The sequence below is a fragment of the Bacillus rossius genome, chromosome 3 (assembly GCF_032445375.1).
Source record: "Bacillus rossius redtenbacheri isolate Brsri chromosome 3, Brsri_v3, whole genome shotgun sequence".
NCBI lineage: Eukaryota > Metazoa > Arthropoda > Insecta > Phasmatodea > Bacillidae > Bacillus > Bacillus rossius.
The window spans coordinates 128,120,123-128,141,240 of record NC_086332.1 but is presented as its reverse complement, the minus strand read 5'-3'; the positions used below and the strand labels follow the sequence as shown (position 1 = coordinate 128,141,240).

At 36.9% G+C, this 21,118-nt stretch overlaps 1 protein-coding gene across 3 annotated transcripts in view; it reads right to left on the bottom strand.

Annotated features, from left to right (window-relative positions):
- LOC134531237 (equilibrative nucleoside transporter 1) overlaps positions 1 to 21,118 on the bottom strand; it is a 296,916-nt gene that overhangs the window by 95,443 nt on the left and 180,355 nt on the right. For all 3 annotated transcript variants that reach the window (XM_063366923.1, XM_063366924.1, XM_063366922.1), the window contains one exon: positions 10,277 to 10,423. In XM_063366923.1, the coding sequence (XP_063222993.1) occupies positions 10,277 to 10,423 (147 nt within the window). The remainder of the gene's footprint in view (positions 1 to 10,276; positions 10,424 to 21,118) is intronic.

The following is a 21,118-nucleotide window of genomic DNA, read 5'->3' as shown; positions in this document are numbered from 1 at the left end:
TGCAGTAGAAACAGAATATGAAGCATAGAATAAAAGTAAGGAAACCTGTTCGGTCACGACAGGAGGTGAAGAGGGTGCAGCCACCATTGAGTCTTAATGGTTGTCGCCATCTCTGCCACGCAGGTCTCTGTTAATGATTGTGCACATTCCATCGAGGTCTACATTGAAAACATATTCACACAAACTAACTTCTGGGTTATGTGACGAAGAGAGGTGCAACAGGTGAACTGTAAGTCACATCACCGATCTCATGAACATACTCACAGGCATGGCTATAACAAATAATAATTGAGTCAAAATCAATAACTTTCATTGGTTGGAATAAGTAGTATATCAATAGTTGTTTAGTGGTTTTTGGAAGAAGGCAGAATTGAAACATTTAAATTACTACTGTTACAGTTTTAGACATACACTAGCTGCAGTACCCGGCATTGTCTGGGCTGAACACAGGGTATACATTGCCCACGAGTTAAAGCAAAATAAAAAGCGCTACATGACAGTGTGGTGGACAGAGAGAAATGACACCCAATTACTGTTTGTGTGTCTATGACCTATGATTTTCTGTTTAACCATGCAATTGGTTGAATGGTTTAGAAATTGATGCGCTGCAGCACCATCTAGCGGCATGTTACAAAAAAATGCAAACATAAAAACCTTCTACATGGAAAAACACTTATGTGCTAACTTTCATGGCGATCGGTCGATGGGTGTCCGAATTTATCAACGTCATACATACCAACATCCAATTTTATATATCCATTTTGTTTCTTTTTTTAAACAGCAAAGTAGTAAATTTGAAGTAAGCTTCTGATTTTAAAATGCACACATATGTACAAATTACAATTACAAACTCTCTTCCCCTTACCCATCAAAACATGCATGACCTATCATGTAACTGGGGCTTGTATTGCATCTGTAAATGGAGTCTGTGCAGTGAAAAGTGATGCCAGTCGCCAGTAGCTGGCCAGATGTACATTCCAGTACCCCAATAATTTTACCTATTTAAAACGTTACTGGGCAGTGATCTTTTAGACTGTATCTGCTGGATGACCTTAGATACTATAAAAAAAAGTGACTGTCCCACTCATGCAATAATGATGTGGTCCAAGCCCTCCAGAATATATCTGCAAATGTATTAGCCCAAATACTACCAACATAGAAACAATTACAGACATTAAGTATTTACCGTTGAGTTATATTTTAATTATGGTAGATTGGGAGGCAGAAAAATAACTAGGAGTCCCCTAAAAAACCAAATCCATGTTAAAATAAAATGTAGGGTTGTGCGAGAATGAGATTTAGGCCTCGAGAAATTTTCAAGAAAGAAAATATTTTTCTCGCGAGAAACGAGACGAGAATGAGAAATTTTTAAATAATCAAGATTTACTGTAGATATCACTTTCAAAATATATTGTTCTGTACATAAAACTGTTGTTTATCATATAGAATGTCAATTTAGTTGCCTGTGCACAACTGACATACACCACACGTTATGTAAGCCTACACTAAATTATAAATAAACGTTCACTCACTTATGTAAAAGTCTAGTAGCTAACATGTTAATTGTGGTTCCCGTTGACTTATCGCCACTTTTTGTGTAATACTGCCACACTGATATGTCCACATCTTCCATTTTACCGTAAAATAAAAGTTTAATTTGACAACAAAGTTTACTTCTGTTAAACTGTTACATTCCCACAACACTTTTTTTTTCACTTGGTTACGCCGCAGTTAGAGATAAAGCAGTATTAGGAAATTATTCTCATGTTCCTAATGACATTTTACAGGCGTCACATTATTTATTCATACCCGCAGAGTAGTTCGCGTAAACGGTAAACTCTGGTACTGTAATGAAAACAAAGAAATTGATACTAGGGAGGCTTTGGCGGAATTCATTACTCGTGACGTCTTACGACTGAGTGAAACAAAGGTGGAAAAGGAAATGGGATGAACATACTATTTATTCTGCCTTTTCAACGGGTTTGAACACACACATTCACGTAATTTTACATAATACAAGGGCGTGAATTGTTCTGAGTGTTCAATCCATTCCTTTACATTCCAGTCCATTTAATAATCACATGACTTGCGCAGTCTTTTATTGGAAATGAAATAAGAAACGAAACAGCGAAGCAGACTCTGTCTGACAGCATGACCACCATTCCCTTTTGTTCGTTAAAAAGTAAATTTTGTATTTTGCCGTAATAATCAACATTTCAGTGTGCTATTGAACATTACCGAACAAAATATTATGACTAAATTAAAGGAAATGCTTTTAATAACTTTACCGTAATAACGTGTATGTAAACAAAACCAATTTTTTAGGTTAGGTTCAAACGTATTTTATTATGTATTACGCTTACGTAATTTAAAAATTAAATACGGCAGTTTTTCTTTCAGGATAAATTGGAATTTCATATGACAGTTTTTATTCACAGTTTCGGTTATTGATAAAGGTTTTGGATGGTTGACTATCGGCTAGTCTAATATCTCTTAATGATTGCATCATGTTTGCTTTTGTGTTCCGCCAAATCATTTTTCGTCCAAACAGGCAGATGCGTTTGGTATTTTTAAAACATTTAAACTAAAATAATGGCAGTGTGTGTGTAATGTTCAACATATAAAAATACAACTATCAATATCAAATTTAGTTTCCATACCAAATTGAGTTGTTACCGGTACCAAAAAAAATTCTTGTTTTTTTTTCGAGAAATTATTTTTCTCGCTGGCTGTTCGAGAATGCAATATTTCTCGAAATTTTTCTCGAGGTTCGAGATCTCGCACAACACTAATAAAATGACATCACTATCCACACACATCAATGCAAAATTCAACATACATTAACTATCATAAAACACAATTCAACAAACATTAACACACATCACTTAATTTGACATAAATTCACCATCAAAACAAAATTAAAAAAAAAAAAAAACACTCACTGACAAACAATTCCCCACATTCACTATATGTCACATTAACAGCCATGGATGCACAATTCTACACACATTAACACTCATCAGCACATAATCGTACCATTAATCGGTATATTTACCATTTTTTACGTACAATTTCAAATACAATTTAATGCACATTCACCATCATCAACAGACAATTAGTCACACTTTCTTATCAACACACAGTCAACCTCATTACCACACAATCAACATACATTAACACTCATTGACACACAATACCACACTCATTTATCATCACATTTAACTTTTTTGATATACAATTCAACATGCATTCACCATCATTGAAACACAATTAAAAACAAAATTCAAACCACATTCATCATAATCGACACATATTAACCCACATTTACAATCATCGACACACATTAAATACACAATCGACACAGTCACCATTATTGACACATATTTTGACATACATTAACACTCTTTGACAAACATTTGATTGCACATAAACAATCATTTACACTAATTCAACACATTTAATATTGAGTTTAGAAGAACATATTGTAAGCAACAGATGGCATTACACTTTGCGACTCAGCTGTGATCGCATTGTTACACTCCAAAGACCCCCGGACTAGCTCAGATATTTCACGTTTTGGTCTTTGAAGGGTAACTTACAGGATACACTTGCATACTCGGATGCTGAAAAAGTGAGATTATGTTTCCCTCAGAATATTAGTTATGGCCGATGTTGAATTTCAATGATGTCTCTCGTATACAAACATAATTTTCACTGTTTATTTATTTATACCTTACGAATTCACGAGACATTTGCTGCCATCTTGCAACCACAACATTAACAAGTTGAAACAGTATTTTCCTTACTCACAACGAATAAGCTTCATTAATTTGAATCATACACCACTGACTGGCTGAAAATTGAATATTGAAAACAGTTCGAAGTTAAATCCCGTAGTTGCACTCAACTTTTCGGTACAATGTCGAAAGACAATGTCCCCGGAAACAATGACGAATTTTGTAAGTCCTGTTTTGGGCGATTACCGACGACTGTAGTCACTAAATTCTAATTGTGACCAAAAAAACGAAAATAAGGTTGATTGTAAACCGGTGACGCCCGGACCACAGCCGCGAAATTTACTCTTTAAATCTTCATAATTAAGTTTTGAGCCACCTACTCAACTAACCACCTCAGTCGCTGTTCAGTACATGACTAAAAAACCAAAATGACACACTGGTCACAGGAGAGACCAAGGATTGCACCATGACGTAACTTTCGGCCAATCACAGCACAGTATCAAACACTCCCTCCAAAAACAGCCAATCACAGAACAAATTACAATACATGAAAAAACCCTGTACACACATAACTCGGGGCTTCCCTTGATCTGTCTCTTTTCAACTTCACATCAAAATCGGGGACTACCAGAATATTTTCTCACGCTAGTTGCTCTGTCTCTCTCTTACACCGGATGCATCATTATCGTTTTATCGCCTCGGCGTCACTGTGTCGACGCACGTCTTTCTTTCTCACTCTAACTGCCACGCAACTGGCTCACATGATTTCATCATCCCATGGACAAAATTACAAAAGAAAAATATGTTACAGTGCATTTGCGCATATAAACAAAATATTTAATTTAAAACACATAAAAATGTAATTATTTAGGTAGAATTCAGTAAATTTACATTTACATGGCTGTTTCATAATAAAGCAAATAGGCTTAAACAATACACAAATATTAGAAACGGTAATTAATTGAGAGAGTACATTCATAAAACATAAGCAAACATAAATATTAACCTGGAAAACAATTATAAACAGTAAAATATTATCATCAAATTTATTTGAAAAGATCAATTGTAAGTTTCAATGATTTACCACATGTACCACAGTTAGGTTATGATGCCTGAAAATTATTTAAACAACTTACATACTGTATTATACTTACTGTTAAAAGATATTATTCATAAATTGGGGAAGGCACTCCTGCAATGCTACAGCATACACAAATAAAAAATGGATACTGCATGCTAATTCAGTAAAAGCAGTTTAAGACGACATGACTTGAGTCATTTTCCCACCTAAAACATCAGACTAATATAGCACCAAAAGTTTCCCTTGCCATTAACCTTAACAACCCTCGTTTAATACGTTTTGAGGTTATTAGATTTTCCCGCTTACAAACCACTAAATCAACACATAAAATCTTTGTTTTATATCATAAATCTTGACCCATTACATGTCCGAGTGTACTCTGAGCATAGTGACCATTTGTTTTGCATGCTACATTTAAGTTTGGGTTTATATGGATGCTCAGCACTTCAAACAGTGCCATAACATCTAACTTGCACAGTATGTATCAGGGCATTCACAGTAACTATGGAACTTTGTCAGAGTTTATTCATCATTTGCTGTTCTTTGTTTTCACTTAACTGGTGTCATGCACCATTTTCAGCTAGGTTGACAGTAAAAAATAGATGTATATTTTGTACATGTGTTACTTTTTGATAATGAATGATACAAATTAATAATGTTCATGTGGATACGGACATTTGTACCCCATTTTGAAAAACAGTTATGAGTATACATAAATCATTATAATTTTGACGTGACAACGTCTAATAAATCGATGAATGCCGGCTGCACGCACAAAATAGGATGACTCGTTGTCCCGTTAAACTTTGACCCATTACGCTCATTGTACGCTTGCGCTGCATCTATCTCTTCCACTCGATTGGAACAACCATCGATTTGACTTTTTCGAGGCACATTAAACTTGAAACACTCCCATTCATTTCCTACTTTTCCTATCATCGTCCTATCCTTAACAGAATAACACAGATTGGAAGAAGTTAAATAGTGAACACGTATAAACGTTATAGTTAAAATAATCTGTTTGTTAAAGTAATAAACATATTTGAATTAAATAGTGCAAATAAAAGTAAATTTCAATTAAATTGTAGATTTCATTTCACTCCTTCTTTGTATCCATACAAAATAGTGATAATTCAATAAAGATTATTCAATTTATTCATAAAAGTATGCAATAATTTCATTAATGTTTTGTTATGGCGTTGTCACGTTAAACTACCGTCCGTACACCAACTTTACAGACAACCAATTTTTTTATTTTATGTTAACCTATATTAATGTAAACAAAAATATAAGGATGATACATTAAATGATCGCTATCGTAGAGACCCGGAAAAATTGTGTCTTGTGAATTTAAGAAAAATTATAAACTAATATATTTATTTCAAAATGATTGTATACCAATTTTTGTATCAATTAAAATTTATTCACAACAATTTAGTTAATTCATGGAGCCTTTTTTTATAATTATTAAATAGATAATGTGAATGCAGTTTGGTGGCAGAAGATAATTACCGTAGTGCATCAGCCTGATTTGAGCAGCAGCGGAAGTCAGATTCCATAATTATTTTTTTCATTGCAGACAAGATTTTATAAATAATAACTCAATATTATTTATACTTTTTTTTTAGTCTTTAAGAAAATAATTGTGTTATATAATTTTATTAGAAAGGAACATAAATTTTAAAATGTGATTAAACCGAACACGCATAATGGTGCTGTTCCTTGGCAGATGCTGCCAGGAAGGATGGAAAGATAACCAGATATCTCTGTGACCCATGCTGATTCAGGCATTCAGCAATCAAAACAAAAACTTCCTCGGTTCATCAACTCACCCTAGTTAAAGACCATGTTATCTCTCTCATACTTGAGTTGTTCTATGGATATTTTCCTCACTCCTAGTCCTTTTCCCCGTAGGACATATTTCCCTTCATACACCCTTCTGTAACACCTGTTCAACCAGCCTTAGCAGTTCCACCCCTGTGAACCAAATCCCAGCCACAGATTTCAAATAAAGAATAATGAAACTGTAGAATGATATAGCATCACATGCTGAAGTCTTTCATTTGTAACAAATGCTTATTTAATCATTTCTGCATCAACTAAATACATTTTGAAGTCCGTATAAACCCACGTACCACCCGCACCTTTTTTAAAAAAATCAGGTTTAAAAAAGTAGGGTGCGGGTGTTACATGGGTCTTGGGCCATTTTTGCACGGTGACGAAATAACGCCGGCGCGACTGGAGGTTGCTGCGAAGGGCAAGAGGGGTAGGGGAAAGGGATGGGAAGGAAGCGGCAGACAGTCAAGGTCACATTCCTCACAGCGTTGTCACACTGCAGCTTCGCTGGTTACAAACGTGCGCTCCCACGCACTGTCCTATCCTCATTTGCAAAGTACCCAGTGGTCTTACACGTGTGTTGGCTGCAAGTATTGTAATGAATCGTAAAAAGTTACGTTCTTTCACAGTTGTGGAAAAATTAAAAATAATCAGTGAAGCGGAAGAAATAGGTAACCGTGCTGCTGGGCGAAAATATGATGTCGACGAATCATGTGTGAGGGATTGGAGGAAAAGTAAAGACAAACTGCTTTCGGCCAATGGCGATAAACGTGCGTTCTGTGGTACGGTAGCAAAGTTTCCGGAGATAGAGGAAAAACTCTACAACTGCATACAGGACAGACGGCAATTCGGATACGCTGTAAGCACGGAAATTGCTCATGAACTTGGCATGGGTGAAGGTTTTAAAGCAAGTAGGAACTGGATGCGCAGGTTCATGGTAAGAAAGGGTTTGACCATGAGATGGCGTACTACAATCTGCTAGCGTTTACCGACAAGCTACGATGAGAAATTAATAGCATTTCAAAGGCATGTGTTAAAGCTGGGGAAGCAACACAATTATTTGTTTTCACAAATTGGAAATGCTGACCAAACACCTGTGTACTTTGAAATGCCTGCAGATACGACAGTTCAAACAAAAGGTGTAAAAACAGTGCGCATCTTAACTGGAGGCTGTGAAAAAATGTGGTGCACTGTTATGTTGACAGTCCTTTCCGACGGAAAGAAACTACCGCCGTATGTGATTTTTAAAAGGAAATCGCTCCCAAAAAATTAAAAGTTCCCTAATGGTATTATTGTGAAGTCTCAAGAGAAGGGATGGATGGACCATGCAATGGTTGTGGACTGGATTAAATGTGTGTGGGAACGACAACCCGGTGCTTTGTTGAAATTACGAAGCATGCTGGTGTTGGACAGCTTTCGCGGTCATTTAATCAAAGAAACGAAGATTCGTCTGAAAGATGGGCGAACAGATCAGGTCATAATACCTGGAGGATTAAATTCAGTTTTGCAGCCCCCCGACGTCTGTATCAATAGGCCGTTTAAAACGCATCTTAAAAGGCAATACTCCGAGTGCTCCGACACTGGCAGCACTGTGAACAACAGCTGTGAGGAAGTTTAAGTCCGTTCTTGGCCGACGGCTGTGACATCATGTTATTCTTTTGTTAATTTTATTGTCTGTGTGAATTTGTACATCACTTTTATTTAAGCCTAAATGAATGCCGTATTTGCGTTAACCTAATTTATATTTTTATGTAGAATATGCCACATTTAGGCACAAGGTTTTTTATTATGCAAGTAATAAAAATAGTTTTCATTATGCGTGGCTAGGACTCACGTGCTTTATCATTTATTTGTTTGAACGAGGTCATTGCCCAGCACACGATAATCGACGTGGAAGATTGTAACTGTAAACAGCTGGGAGCTGGGTAAGGTAACACACACACACGGCGTGTTGTTCTCGATCGCGCATGGCGATGCCACATTCTACTCGCGTGATGTTGCCACATTGCAGTTGCCTGCCTTGTGTAAACTTTTAACACAAATGCCGAGGCTGTAATAAGTAGCATAGTACTTTTTTGGTAATACTTTACGATTTGTTACTGTTTGAAAGGAAAAGATACCACAACTAAATTTTTTTTTTTTCACGCAGATTTGCAATTAAAACATTTTTTCCCACCATGGCATTCTAAAAATAAGGATGCAGGTTTTACCCGGGGGCAGGTGGTACATGGGTTTATATGGTTGTGATATTATCACAATTACAAAAGTATATATATTCCTAGATTTCTCCAGGTTTGTACCGGTGAGGTTTCACTAATGTAATAGTTTCCTCTATGTAATTCCATTTAGAAATTTAAAACTGTATATTTTACGAATATCCTAACTATGTAACCCATGAAAATTTATTTTTACTATTTACCCTTATAATAAGCACATTTTGTTTGGTTTTTCCAATATTTTCGTAAGAGATTTTTACTGTAACTAATTAGGTGCTGAGGAAAAGATTGAGTAAATTTTTGCAATGGTTTGGTTACCCAAGAAAATAAATTGCTTCAGAATTCATGTGTTATTTACTTAAGACCTTTTTTATAATGAAAATGTATTCAGTATGGCTACACCACAAAGTATTTAGCCTCACTCGGTGTGGTTTATTGAGAAGTTTTAATTTATATACGGGCACCCATTTTTGTAATGTTATTTTCAAGTTATAAGTTTTAAGCTTTGGTATATCAGTAAATACATTAGATAGTCAGTGAGGTACAAAACACAATTAGATATGCAGTTTAGAGAAGGTAACACATTGCCATATCATGTGGGATTTTGGTAAAATTAAGATGGTTAATAAAATATTGTGGTAACCACCTTTATAAGAGTTTCTTTCAAAAATTTTTGTTTTTGAAACACATCAAGACTTCCAGTCGGGTACTAAGAATGTGGTAGCTAACATGTGTGGCGAGTGGACAACAGTGTGGGTGGGTGCATTTTGCTGCAGTGCAGTTCAGTGTGGTGCAATGCAGTGTGTTGCATTGCAGTGTGGCAAAGTTCAGTGTTGTATAGTGCAATACAGTCCAGTGTGGTGCAGTGCGGCAAAGTGCAGTACATTTGGTATGTGCCTTGTGCTGCAGTGAAATGTGGAAAAGTGCAGTGTGGGGCTGTGCAGTACAGTATAGTGCAGTGTGGGGCTGTGCAGTACAGTATAGTGCAGTGTGGGGCTGTGCAGTACAGTATAGTGCAGTGTGGGGCTGTGCAGTACAGTATAGTGCAGTGTGGGGCTGTGCAGTACAGTATAGTGCAGTGTGGGGCTGTGCAGTACAGTATAGTGAAGTGTGGGGCTGTGCAGTACAGTATAGTGCAGTGTGGGGCTGTGCAGTACAGTATGATGCAGTGTGGTGGAGAGAATGGCATCGCTGATACTCTCACTTTGATGAGATTTTTATAACCAGGGTAAAAAATTTATTTTTAAAGGAATGCTAGAAATTAATTTTTTAAGTTTACAAATGCTCAAATATAGCTTTTTGGCTAGTTTAGTATTTATATGAATAAAAATTTTCAATATTGTGCTTATTTAAATTGTATTTAATTTTGGGCATAAAGAATGTAAAAGGCAGAATGTTTCACTCACGCTGAGAGGCAAAGCGAAGTAGGTGTCGAAGCACGCCAGGAGAACGAACAAGGCGGTGATGAAGTAGTAGATAGCAGCAGTGCGAGCGTTGGGAGCCATGATGCTGGAGAACAGGTTGATGATCGCAGTGAACGTGCCACTCACGTTCTGAAACAGGCCACAGCACTTGTGCTTAGCCCAGTCTCACTAGTCTTACTAGTCTTTAATATACACACCTCAATGAAGCACAGTTTTAGTATTGTGCACTCTCTTATTGCAAACTTTCAACTAAAACTATATGGAAAAAAAATACTTAAAATGATTCTAAAATTAAATGGAAACTAATTTAATTATGTGTAACACACACACACACACAGAAATATATATATATATATATATATATATATATATATATATATATATATATATATATATATATATACCGTATTTACTCGTGTATAGCGCGCCCTCGTGTATAGTGCGCGCCACGATTTTTGCAACAAATTCCAAAGAAAAAAAAATTGAAATTTTTTTTCCCCATAAATAAATTTTACTAACATTTTGTGGTACCTGATTATTTAAATTGATGTGTGGTGATGCGTCAGGAAAATACTTAAACTCTGCTGTGTAGAGGGAAGATAATGAAGCGCTGTATCGTCACAACTGGTACGTGGGCGGGCGGGAGGGAGGGAGGGAGGCGTGCCGCGCTACGTTGCTAAGCTGGCGCGGAGAACTAGATGACTCACCGGTCGCTGCTGGAACGAGGAATGGAGGAAGCGAAGAAAGAGACCATGATGGGGGGGGGGGGGGACTGGTGACAACATTCTCTCTCTCTCTCTTTTTTACTAGCTTCTGAGCTGGCTTTCTGTAAAGGGGGGAGGTCTAAAAATAAACAAGAGACCATGATGTGCGAGCTTGCTCGCGCGCGCGCGCACACACGTGTGTGTGTGTGTGTGTGTGTGTGTGTGTGTGTGTGTGTGTGTGTGTGTGTGTGTGAAAGAGAGGCCTTGTTGCTTGTGCGTATGTGTGGAGGCTGGCCAGAAACGTCACCCGTCACCGGCAGTTAACGACTTCCACTCCTCCCCGCCTCCCCCCCCCCCCCCACAAATTTTATTTTTCCGTGTATAGCGCGCATCCTTATTTTTTTCCTTTACTTGAGGGGAAAAAAGGGCGCGCTATACACGAGTATATACGGTAGTACTAATTGGCTGATTCTAAAAAAATTAAATGGCTGATTCTAAAAAAATTAATAAATAAAAATAAAATAACAATTTATGTCCTTGCTGATTCCTGTGAAATGGGATTGTGAGTTATTGTTAAATTAAATTTTTTATGAAACTACATCACTAAGCATACCGAATTAAAAAAAAAAAATATTTATCATTTTTATCATAAATGAAAAATATAGATTGAAGTAAATACCCTAAAAATCATTCCCTCATTGGGTCCCAACCACCAAATTAAAACAGATTAATAAAATCTATCATCAAAAGTTTCTTATAAACTGTCTACTACCTTATTATTTACTCATACATAAAACTACTGGCTGTACATAAATGTGTATAAAGTTCAAAAATGGCAAACGGAAAAATTAAAATATATATTTTTTATTCGACCTAAAAAAAACGAGTTATCCACTCACAGTTGTGTAACAGTGGGATTGGAGGATAATTGTGAATTACATTGAACACAAACTCATTGTTTTCAGAAGATGGCAATACTGTTATCAAAAAACATGCCAAATTGGATTGTGGGTGGTGAGGTTCTTCGTTAAAACTATTTTAAAGGAAAAGTTTTTCAAATGTTGTAAGGAAGTAAGTGCTTATTTATGTACCATTTATCATATACTTGCATTTGTACAATACTTACTCCTAGAAATACATAAAAGGAAAAGTAAGGTTGATTAATACTTTTGTGCGATAATGTTTCATTTCATCATCACCTCATCATCATTCCCTCATACAACTGTTGGTGGGGGAACTACGACCGTGTGAGGGAATGATATCTATTAATAAATGCAGAAGGGTTATGGTTGCTCTGTTTATCTAAGAACGTGATATGAAAACAATGGCAAGAAATAAGAAATTAATGGAAGCAGGAGCTAAATTAAAGAAAAAAGAATTTGATAGACAGCGAAGGAAAAAAATGAAAGGTAGTGCTGAAATTTCGAAAAACTTCAAGAAAAAGAAAGACCAAAATATTAAAAAGGGTCAAGTAAAGCTTGTAAGGCCTATGAATTCAAGAGAAAATGACAAGAAAGGATACAGAAAGGATAATTCCCAAAAGTGTGAAACAAAGTTTTAGACAAAAATAATACAATTTACAAACAATTTTAACGGATTCGATTGTGTGACTACAAAGGGAGTTGTGAATTCTTTTTATCCTCCAATCCTTATTTGTTCCATTCCTTGCAGTTATGTTTGGACATATCAAAGATAATTTCAGATAAAAGATTTAGTTAATATTTGTAAGGCGTAAAAACAATCTGAATAGTTTTAATAGTGTACATATTGTTAGGAACGTGAGCAAGGCCGGGACACGTGCAGGTGCAGAGCTGGCTGGCGGCCGTCACGCGCGCCTGGAACATTACAAGGATTGTCGCTTTCCCCCCTCCTTCACTCCCACGCCCTGCCTCCGACACCTGACAGCTGCGGAGTTACGCAGCCGCCGACACATGTTTCCAGAGATTTCTACCGTCGTGTCGACACGGAATGCCACGACCGGCCCCGGCCGCTCTCGTGAGTTCTGGAATATCGCCGGGGCCTATATATATGCCCGAGAACGCCGATCGAGAGTCAGTCAGTTCGGAGTGTTCAGTCGGGAGATCTCCCGCGGCGGAGTTTTCAGGTGATAGTACCGCGGGTGCGGCAGAGTGGCCGAAGTCCTTGGACAAAGGTTCCAAGGCAGGGAGTGAGTGAGTTCAGTGGAGTCGGGAGATTTCCCGCGGCAGAGTTTCCAGGCGATGGTCGCGGGCGCGGCAGAGTCCCGAGCGAAGTTGCGAGCGAGGAGTCGAGTGGGATATCGGCGAAGGGGAAGTGCATCGGCGGCGGCGGAGTGCGGCGACGGAGTCCCGCGGCGGAGACCCACGAGGGGTGCTGCGGCGAGAGTTGCACCAGAGGTGCGGCCTAGCGAGGTGTGTGGATTGTAAGAACCGAGTGACTGGGGAATTGACCTTTCTTTAAGTGTAATTAATTATTAGCCATTTTAGAAGATTTTTGTAAAACACATAAGTAGTGGCAATAAATAAAACTGTGTAGTGTAATAGAATCTTTACGAACCCGCGGTAAATCGTAAGAATATTAAGGGAGTTAAGAATTTTTTTGTCCTTCATCCCTTTATTTTTCTTCCACCCCTTGCAGTAATGGTTTATTGTATAAAAAATTATATCTCACGAACATTGTAATTAATTTTTTTTTTCAATTCTAACCCTGTTTTTTCAACCCGCTGCAGCAATGGTTCGTCTTATCATAAATTGTTTCAAACAACCGTTTTGGATAAATATAAGATTTAAAAACAATTCGAATGGATTTGATTGTGCCCTACTAAGGGAGTTATGAATTTTTGTCTTTCAACCTTCGTTTTTTTCCATCCCTTGCAGTTATGGTTGCTTGTATCAAGAATATATCTAGACAAAAGTTTTTGATATTACTATGAGTTATATTATGTTCACACGGAAGCAACATTAGTCATAGACTCATAGTATGGGAGTTACAATTTGTCTGTTTGTCAAAAAAACCTTTCCCGTTTCTGTCCTTTGGTTGGTATTTGTCCATTAACGAACTCGACCAAGATTTTCCATTACTAGATTTTATGTATCAGTTTGGAAGTTTTTTGTGGAAATTTAAGGTACTTATCATGTCCATAAAAATGTGGTGTTGATGATGGTTTTGGGGTCTATGGACCATGAAACGAGAAACTATACAAAAATATTCCAGAAGTCGCAGAACTTAATATTTATTCTAAATCTACCAAAATTTTGGTGACATTACTAAAGGAAACGCCACCTGCTGGCCCAGCAGAAGAACCTGGAATTCAGAACAATGTAATAGAGATGCTGTTGCTTCGCGAATATGGCCACTTCTAAGAAAACAATGAACAATAATGTAAGCTGAAAAAGCTAAAATAGAAAAGAAATTGAAAGAAGAGGTTGGCAGAAAAGAAAAATATTGGAAAAGGTGTGTAAGGATAAATAAATAAAAATGTCAAACATTTTCACCTTGGATATTACAAAGCTTGTAAGCCTTTGAATATCAATATACCTTCAGTAGATATGACATGAAAAAATAAATAAATAAATAAAAATAAAAAAATCCTGAAATTGGACAGGACAAACAAATTTCAAAAAATGACTCTCCAGCAAAGAATATTTTCAAATAAAAATTGGTGATCATGTCCTTGCACGATAGAAAAAAAAGGTTTACTCCGGTGAAATGCTTTCAGTATTCCATGATGGAGCTTTAATAAGATGCATGAAAAAGGAATCAAAATGCTGGAAGTGGCCAGCAATGAAGGACAAAGAACTCTATGCCAGGCATGAAGTCCAATTAATTATACCTCCCAAGATGCTTTAAAACAGGTTGTTACTTTGTTCAGGAAATAGATAAGCACCAACAAAGTTAAAAAGATGCAAGGTCTTAAATATGATTAAAAGTCAATTACAGAGAGACTGATAAATCATAATAATTTGGTATAAGGGGCATTAATGTTATTTTATTTTATTTTTTAGGCTTTAAATATTAAATAAATAATTTATTTGTCCATAATATCTTGAGTATGATTTAAGATTAATTGTAGTAATGAAACTTTATTATTTAAGTTATTAAGATTAATTATAAATACACATAGCTGAGTTGAAAAAATACTTTTTGTATGTTACAATTAAATTGTTACATTTTTGTTTATTAGTAAGTACAGGAAAGCACCAGTACAACGAACTTCAGTTAAACAAACACTTCACTTAGCTGAACTCATTGTTTGGTCCCGCCAAAAACGTGCATAATAACCTTGAATTATATTTCATCTTAACTAATTTTACAACGGTCTGTTTCTACCTGAAACAAAAGTATTCACTTGAACGAACAACCTTGAGGCAAATTTTGAAAAAAAAGTTACCATCCAAAAACTTGTACTTCATTTTTAATTTTATTATTCAAACGTAACAGCGTGTACGTAAACAAAAACATAACCTACAACGTGTCTCCTGACCATAGACAAAGCATCAGCAGAGAGTATGTGAACAGGTTCTTCAAGCGGCCATAGACTAATGACTGAGATACTGTACTGTACGATTCTGTCGAAGCTGTGTATCGATAGGTCCGACTACTAAACTTTACGATCTGAAAGTTGACACATCTTTTTTAGTTTTGTTTTAAAATTCATACAATCTAGAATAACTTTATGTAATTTAATTTACAGTTAAAGTTCGTTGAATTTACACTTGTAGCAAAACTAAATTTCTCTTGTAGACAATTTTTATAGGGACGAATAATTTTGTGCGAGTTGGCTGCAGTGTGATAATCGGAAAAGCGTTATACTGTAGTAGTTCCGGCTGTATCGTTTTCCGAGACAACGCGTTTATGTTAACTCATAACCTTTTGTGCTCGTGGTACAGACTAAAAATTCGATTTTTTTGTATTCTTAACAAAATGTCTGGTGCTCGTAAAAGAAAAGTAATAGACCTGAAAACAAAACAACAGATTCTGCAGGCTGAAGACAGGGGTGAAAAAAAAAAACAGACGTTGCGGAAAAATTTAGAATCACGAAATCAACTTTGTCTACTATTCTTTCACAACAGGGTTACATATGAAAACCAAGATCTTGCCTGATAGCCGGAAGTGAGTTTTTATGGCACCAAACGAAGGCCTGGAGAAAAAACTTTTCGACTGGCTCATGCATTTCAGAGCTTCAAATATTCCAGTCTCTGGAATTGTTCTACAAGAAAAAGCTCGTGAGTTAGCTCTTAAGATGGGCATTGAAGATTTTCAGGCATCAGGAGGTTGGCTGCATAGATTCAAAGCCCGATGGAACCTTAATACACTTAAGGTGTGTGGTGAGGAAGGTTCAGTAGACCCGAAAATTCAAGATGGCTGGATTGAACACTTGGCAGATATTACTTCGGGTTATGATAAAAAAGACATATTTAATGCTGACGAGGCTGGCTTGTTTTTTAATCTTCTGCCTGACAGGACATTAGGAGTGAAAGGTGAGACTTGCCATGGAGGTAAGAAGAGTAAGGACAGGCTAAGTGTGCTATTCTGTGCAAATAGAGATGGCACACAAAAACTGGACTTGCTTGTTAATGGGAAATTCGCCAAGCCCAGGTGTTTTAAACACTTGCCCTGTACCTACAGGAACAATACTAATTCCTGGATGACATCGTCTATATTTCAGACCTGGCTAAATTCACTTGATTCTCGTATGGGTCTTAAAAACAGAAAATTTTTGTTGTTTTTGGACAGATGCTCAGCACACAATGTTGAAACCTCCAAACTAAAAAATGTAAAAGTTGTGTTTTTCCCCCCTAATTGCACCAGCAAGTTGCAGCCCATGGACCAGGGTGTCATAGCCCAGGTACAACACCATTACAGGAAGCAACTGGTCCAGTGCCTTCTGCGGCAGATGGACAACAAAGAAAGTGGATCAGTTCTCCCAAAATGGAACATCCTGCAAGCAATGCACAGGTGCTGCTTTTCATGGAACAGCATTTCTCCACCTGTTATAGCTAACTGCTTTTGTAAAGCAGGCTTTCGCTCTAGCAGCCCTTCACCTGCTAGTGCTGAAAATACTGAAGTGGAAGTGACCCACTGTGAATCTCTGTGGGCACAAATCGGCCAAACATCGTCAGAGGTAACCTTTGAAAAGTTTGCTGTGATTGACGATAATCTCGCAACCTGCCCACCCCAATCAGACGAAGCTACGTGTGAAGAAACATGTGAATCAGAGGTGGATGAACCTGAAGCGGCTGAAGAGAACGAACTCATTCGCCCAGATAAGAAAGAAGTAAGCAATGCTATATCTGTGCTTGAAAGACTTTTTATGACATGTGATGAACTTGTGCATCATATGCCTAAGCTTCAAGAAATCAAAAAGGACGTGTTAACATACATGAACAATAATTTCAAAAAACAAAAAGTGATTGAAGATTTTTTTTTTTTCAAAAAAATAGTTTTTTCCTTCATGGATGGATTGGTATGTACATATGTATATGTACTTTACAGCTGTTTGTTTTCTGTATTTATTGGTTTGAAATTGTGATCAACAATGTGTTATGTACTTCTTTTAAGTTCATATATATCCTAATAATGTTGTTTCATGTGTTAATCGGTATACATATTTATAACAATGCTTATGTTTCAGTATAAAGAACTTCAGTATAACAAACTCAACTATTTTTTGGTCCCTTCATGTTCTTTATAGTGAAGCTTTCCTGTATAACTTTTGCAAAAAAATTCAATGGAAATGTTTACGAAATGTTTGTTGTTTAAATCCAAAAAAAAAATTCTAACTGAGCTATCATTACCTCATTTTATAATTTTATTTTTACCCACCTCACCCTCTTTTAAAGTATAAAAGGTTCTGGACAGCTATTTAGACAATTAGCCCAATACTATCAAATTTACAAAACAAGATTTCATAATAATAAAAAAATTACAATAAATTAACTCTCTCTCTCATGTGTGTGTGTGTGTGCATGGATGTGCATGTGTGTGTGTGTGTGTGCGTGTGTGTGTTCGAGAATAGACCATTTAAGGAGCACCCAATTTTCACTTTCTTAGCTAAGCAACATAAATTTATTTTAAATACTATCTCTTGAAAATGTCTTTGTCTTTTGGAAGAAGTGCTACAAGTCATGTTGGAACAAACAATAAATCAAAAATAAGAAATTAATATTCTTAAAAAATTTACTTTTAATTTCAGTCATGTTATGCTGGTTTTGGTTTTATGTGCACATTTCTGGCCTCTGGTTAGCTGTGCCCTAGGTTCCAAGCGTACTAGCTGCTCGGAGTGGGCTGGCATGACTAAACAAGGCAGCAAAACATTCAGTCCATTAAACAGTTAGGCTACATACCAACACCTACATCGTAGTGATGTTCTGCATTTACATTCAAAAAACTAGTCAATATGGAAAACTTTATTTAGTACGTTAATCTCACTAACAAAAATTTTCTCATTGCTTCCTTCCCTACAACTTCCCTTGGATTCAACATCATCACATAACCATTCTATTTTTTTGTCATAATTTTATAAAAGTCTTCATTGTGGTTTTCTATGCTACCTCTATGTAAACATTTGAGCTTGGATCCCATGTTGCATGTTGCATTACTGTCAGACTGTTTCAAACCAAGTGCTGTTTCTCTCAAACCCAGAACTAAAACTGAAATTGGAACTGCAACTATAACTACAACTCATGGCAACTGCTTCTTTTGTTCAAAATAATTAACTAATGTTTACTATTGTTATGGCCTTTGTGTCTGTATTTGATTATACTATTATATTTAAGAGAATAAGAGAATAAGTATTTACTTTGGAAGTGGCGGGCATTGGAAACAAAAGTACAACACTTAAACCTCAGAGGTGACACTAAAGGCCCAACAACAAAGAAAGTCAATGTCTCCCTGAAAACACTTTGGGGACAGTGGATCGTTAGATTCAAATAATAAATAAATAAAACAGGTTCATCTATAGCTGTGCTTCTACTTATTTTGCTTTCATAATTAATTGTAACAAGAGAAAACAAACATCATTTTGATAATCATCAATTGGTTTGATATAGAAGTTAATTACTTAATATTTATAATATGGGTTCATACCTAAATGAGTGACAATTTTATAATAGTGGCCAGCCCGTAAATATTTAAAACAATAATTTAAAATAAAAATTCATTCTAAATATTAAACAAATAGGCAATTTACATATTCAAGCTTACTTGTTTTGCTTACATGTAGTCCCTCTATTTACTGACAATACCAGAATTATAATCATTAACAATTTAAGTCCAGTTATTATACAACTTTAGATATCACATATGTTATCAAAAACTGACATCCCGTGCCGAACTGGCCCGCTGTGGGTGTCGTGGAGGATTTGGAGGTAGTATTGCTGGAAGTGATTATTTATGGTGGAGCCGAGCTACCAGGTGCCACCTTAGTAGCCTTCGGGTACCAAGGACCAGGGAAAACCACAATCTCGTCTTCGTGTCTAGAACACTGTATGTAAACAAGCCAAATTCAAACGATGAGACCTGCTTCACAGCCAGTCGTTAAAAGGAAATAGTCGGGGAAGAGAATGGTTGTCGAAAACTCACCAAAACAGGGTGTTGTAGCTGGGACTCACGAAAAGTCTCGCCGAGGTGCCCACGAAATCCAGACCGAAACTGGCGCGATGGATGCGGAAGCACTTATAATTTAAATTTAACAAAAAATTTAGCAAATTATAAAATTCTTTAACTAAAGCACAGTCTGACTGATAGCTTTCTAAAAGCTTACGGAAAGCATCCCTAGACAAGGCCACTACATCCTTGTAGTAGTAGCGAAGTTGAATTGTGCTGAGGGCTGGCCGGGAAACGATGCCGTCAATAAGTCCCTGGCATGGTACCTGTGACGCTTAATTAAATCGGGCGCTTTGCCTTGGAACAGGGAGGGAAGATTTCGGCTACCGGGCTGAAAAGTTCCAAAGATGTCCAAAGGAGGGATCAAGAAATATTGACTTCGACATCTCGACATTGGTGTTAGTGCCCGATCACAATGCGATCTACTGGGGAGTGGCTGAAACAGAGGAGAAGTCAACTCGCACATATCGCATGAGACTACTTCAAAAGCATGGGGCTTATGGAGGAGACTGGTGGAGCGCTCTGGTGGCTCGGAATAGAAAGATAGGAGAATTTTGGTTGCGTGAGTTACTAGGGGGCAGGATGTGTTTGGCCCGTGGTACGTTGGAACACTCGTGTCCAGACCTCGAGATAGGCCGTCGCTGGCCGGTGAGGGGGGGGATGTCTTACCCGGGGCGTCTATACGTGCTGGAGAGCCCTGGAACATGAGGATGGGGCATGACTGTAAGTGCTCACCTCAGGCGAGCTCTGAGAAACTGGCTGCCGTGAGAAGCTGCGGCCACAAGCAGTCCTGGTCACGACAGGCGGAGTGAATTTCAATCGCCGGTCGTGCACTGGGGCGGGAAAAATACGAGACCAAAAAACTAGCCTCACAAAGATCGACAAAGTCTCAGATACTGCACTGGGAACGACTTAAGGAACTTCCTGAACAAAGATTAAGTGGGAGGTTACAGTGGGCTGAACAAATTTAAATTTTAATTATAATATTCTTGCTAAAATGATGGTTTAAAATTCAAATTTAAAAATTGTGGCAAAAATAACTATTGGCGACACACTATTCCATATTGTTGGTTTTTTATTTTAATTTTAAATGGGTACTAGCTAATAGGTCCAAAGTTATTCAGATTATTTTTTTCTCTGACTGAGGTACCTGACAACTGTGCTAACAATCATTCTGAAAAAGAAAAGAAAAAAAAAACTTTTTCTTGAGCCATTATAAACTAGTACTGACATAAATTTGTAGTCGCAGTTACAATTAATTTGATGCATGCTGGGGATTTAAGATTTTGCAATTGATGTAATATTTTTTTTTAAATGGTTCAATATTATTTTGCATGTGGCTAAAAAAGTATAACAATAAGATTAATATAGTACGTGTTTCATCACCAGGATGATTTATCAGGCTTTGAGAATCATTTCTAGGTCAGAAATGAAACAACTATTTGAGGGTTGTTTGAATCAAAATGATTGGCTGCAGTCTTGCTACTGCTGTAGAAAAATTACATAAAATAAATACCATTACTGTTCACCCGAA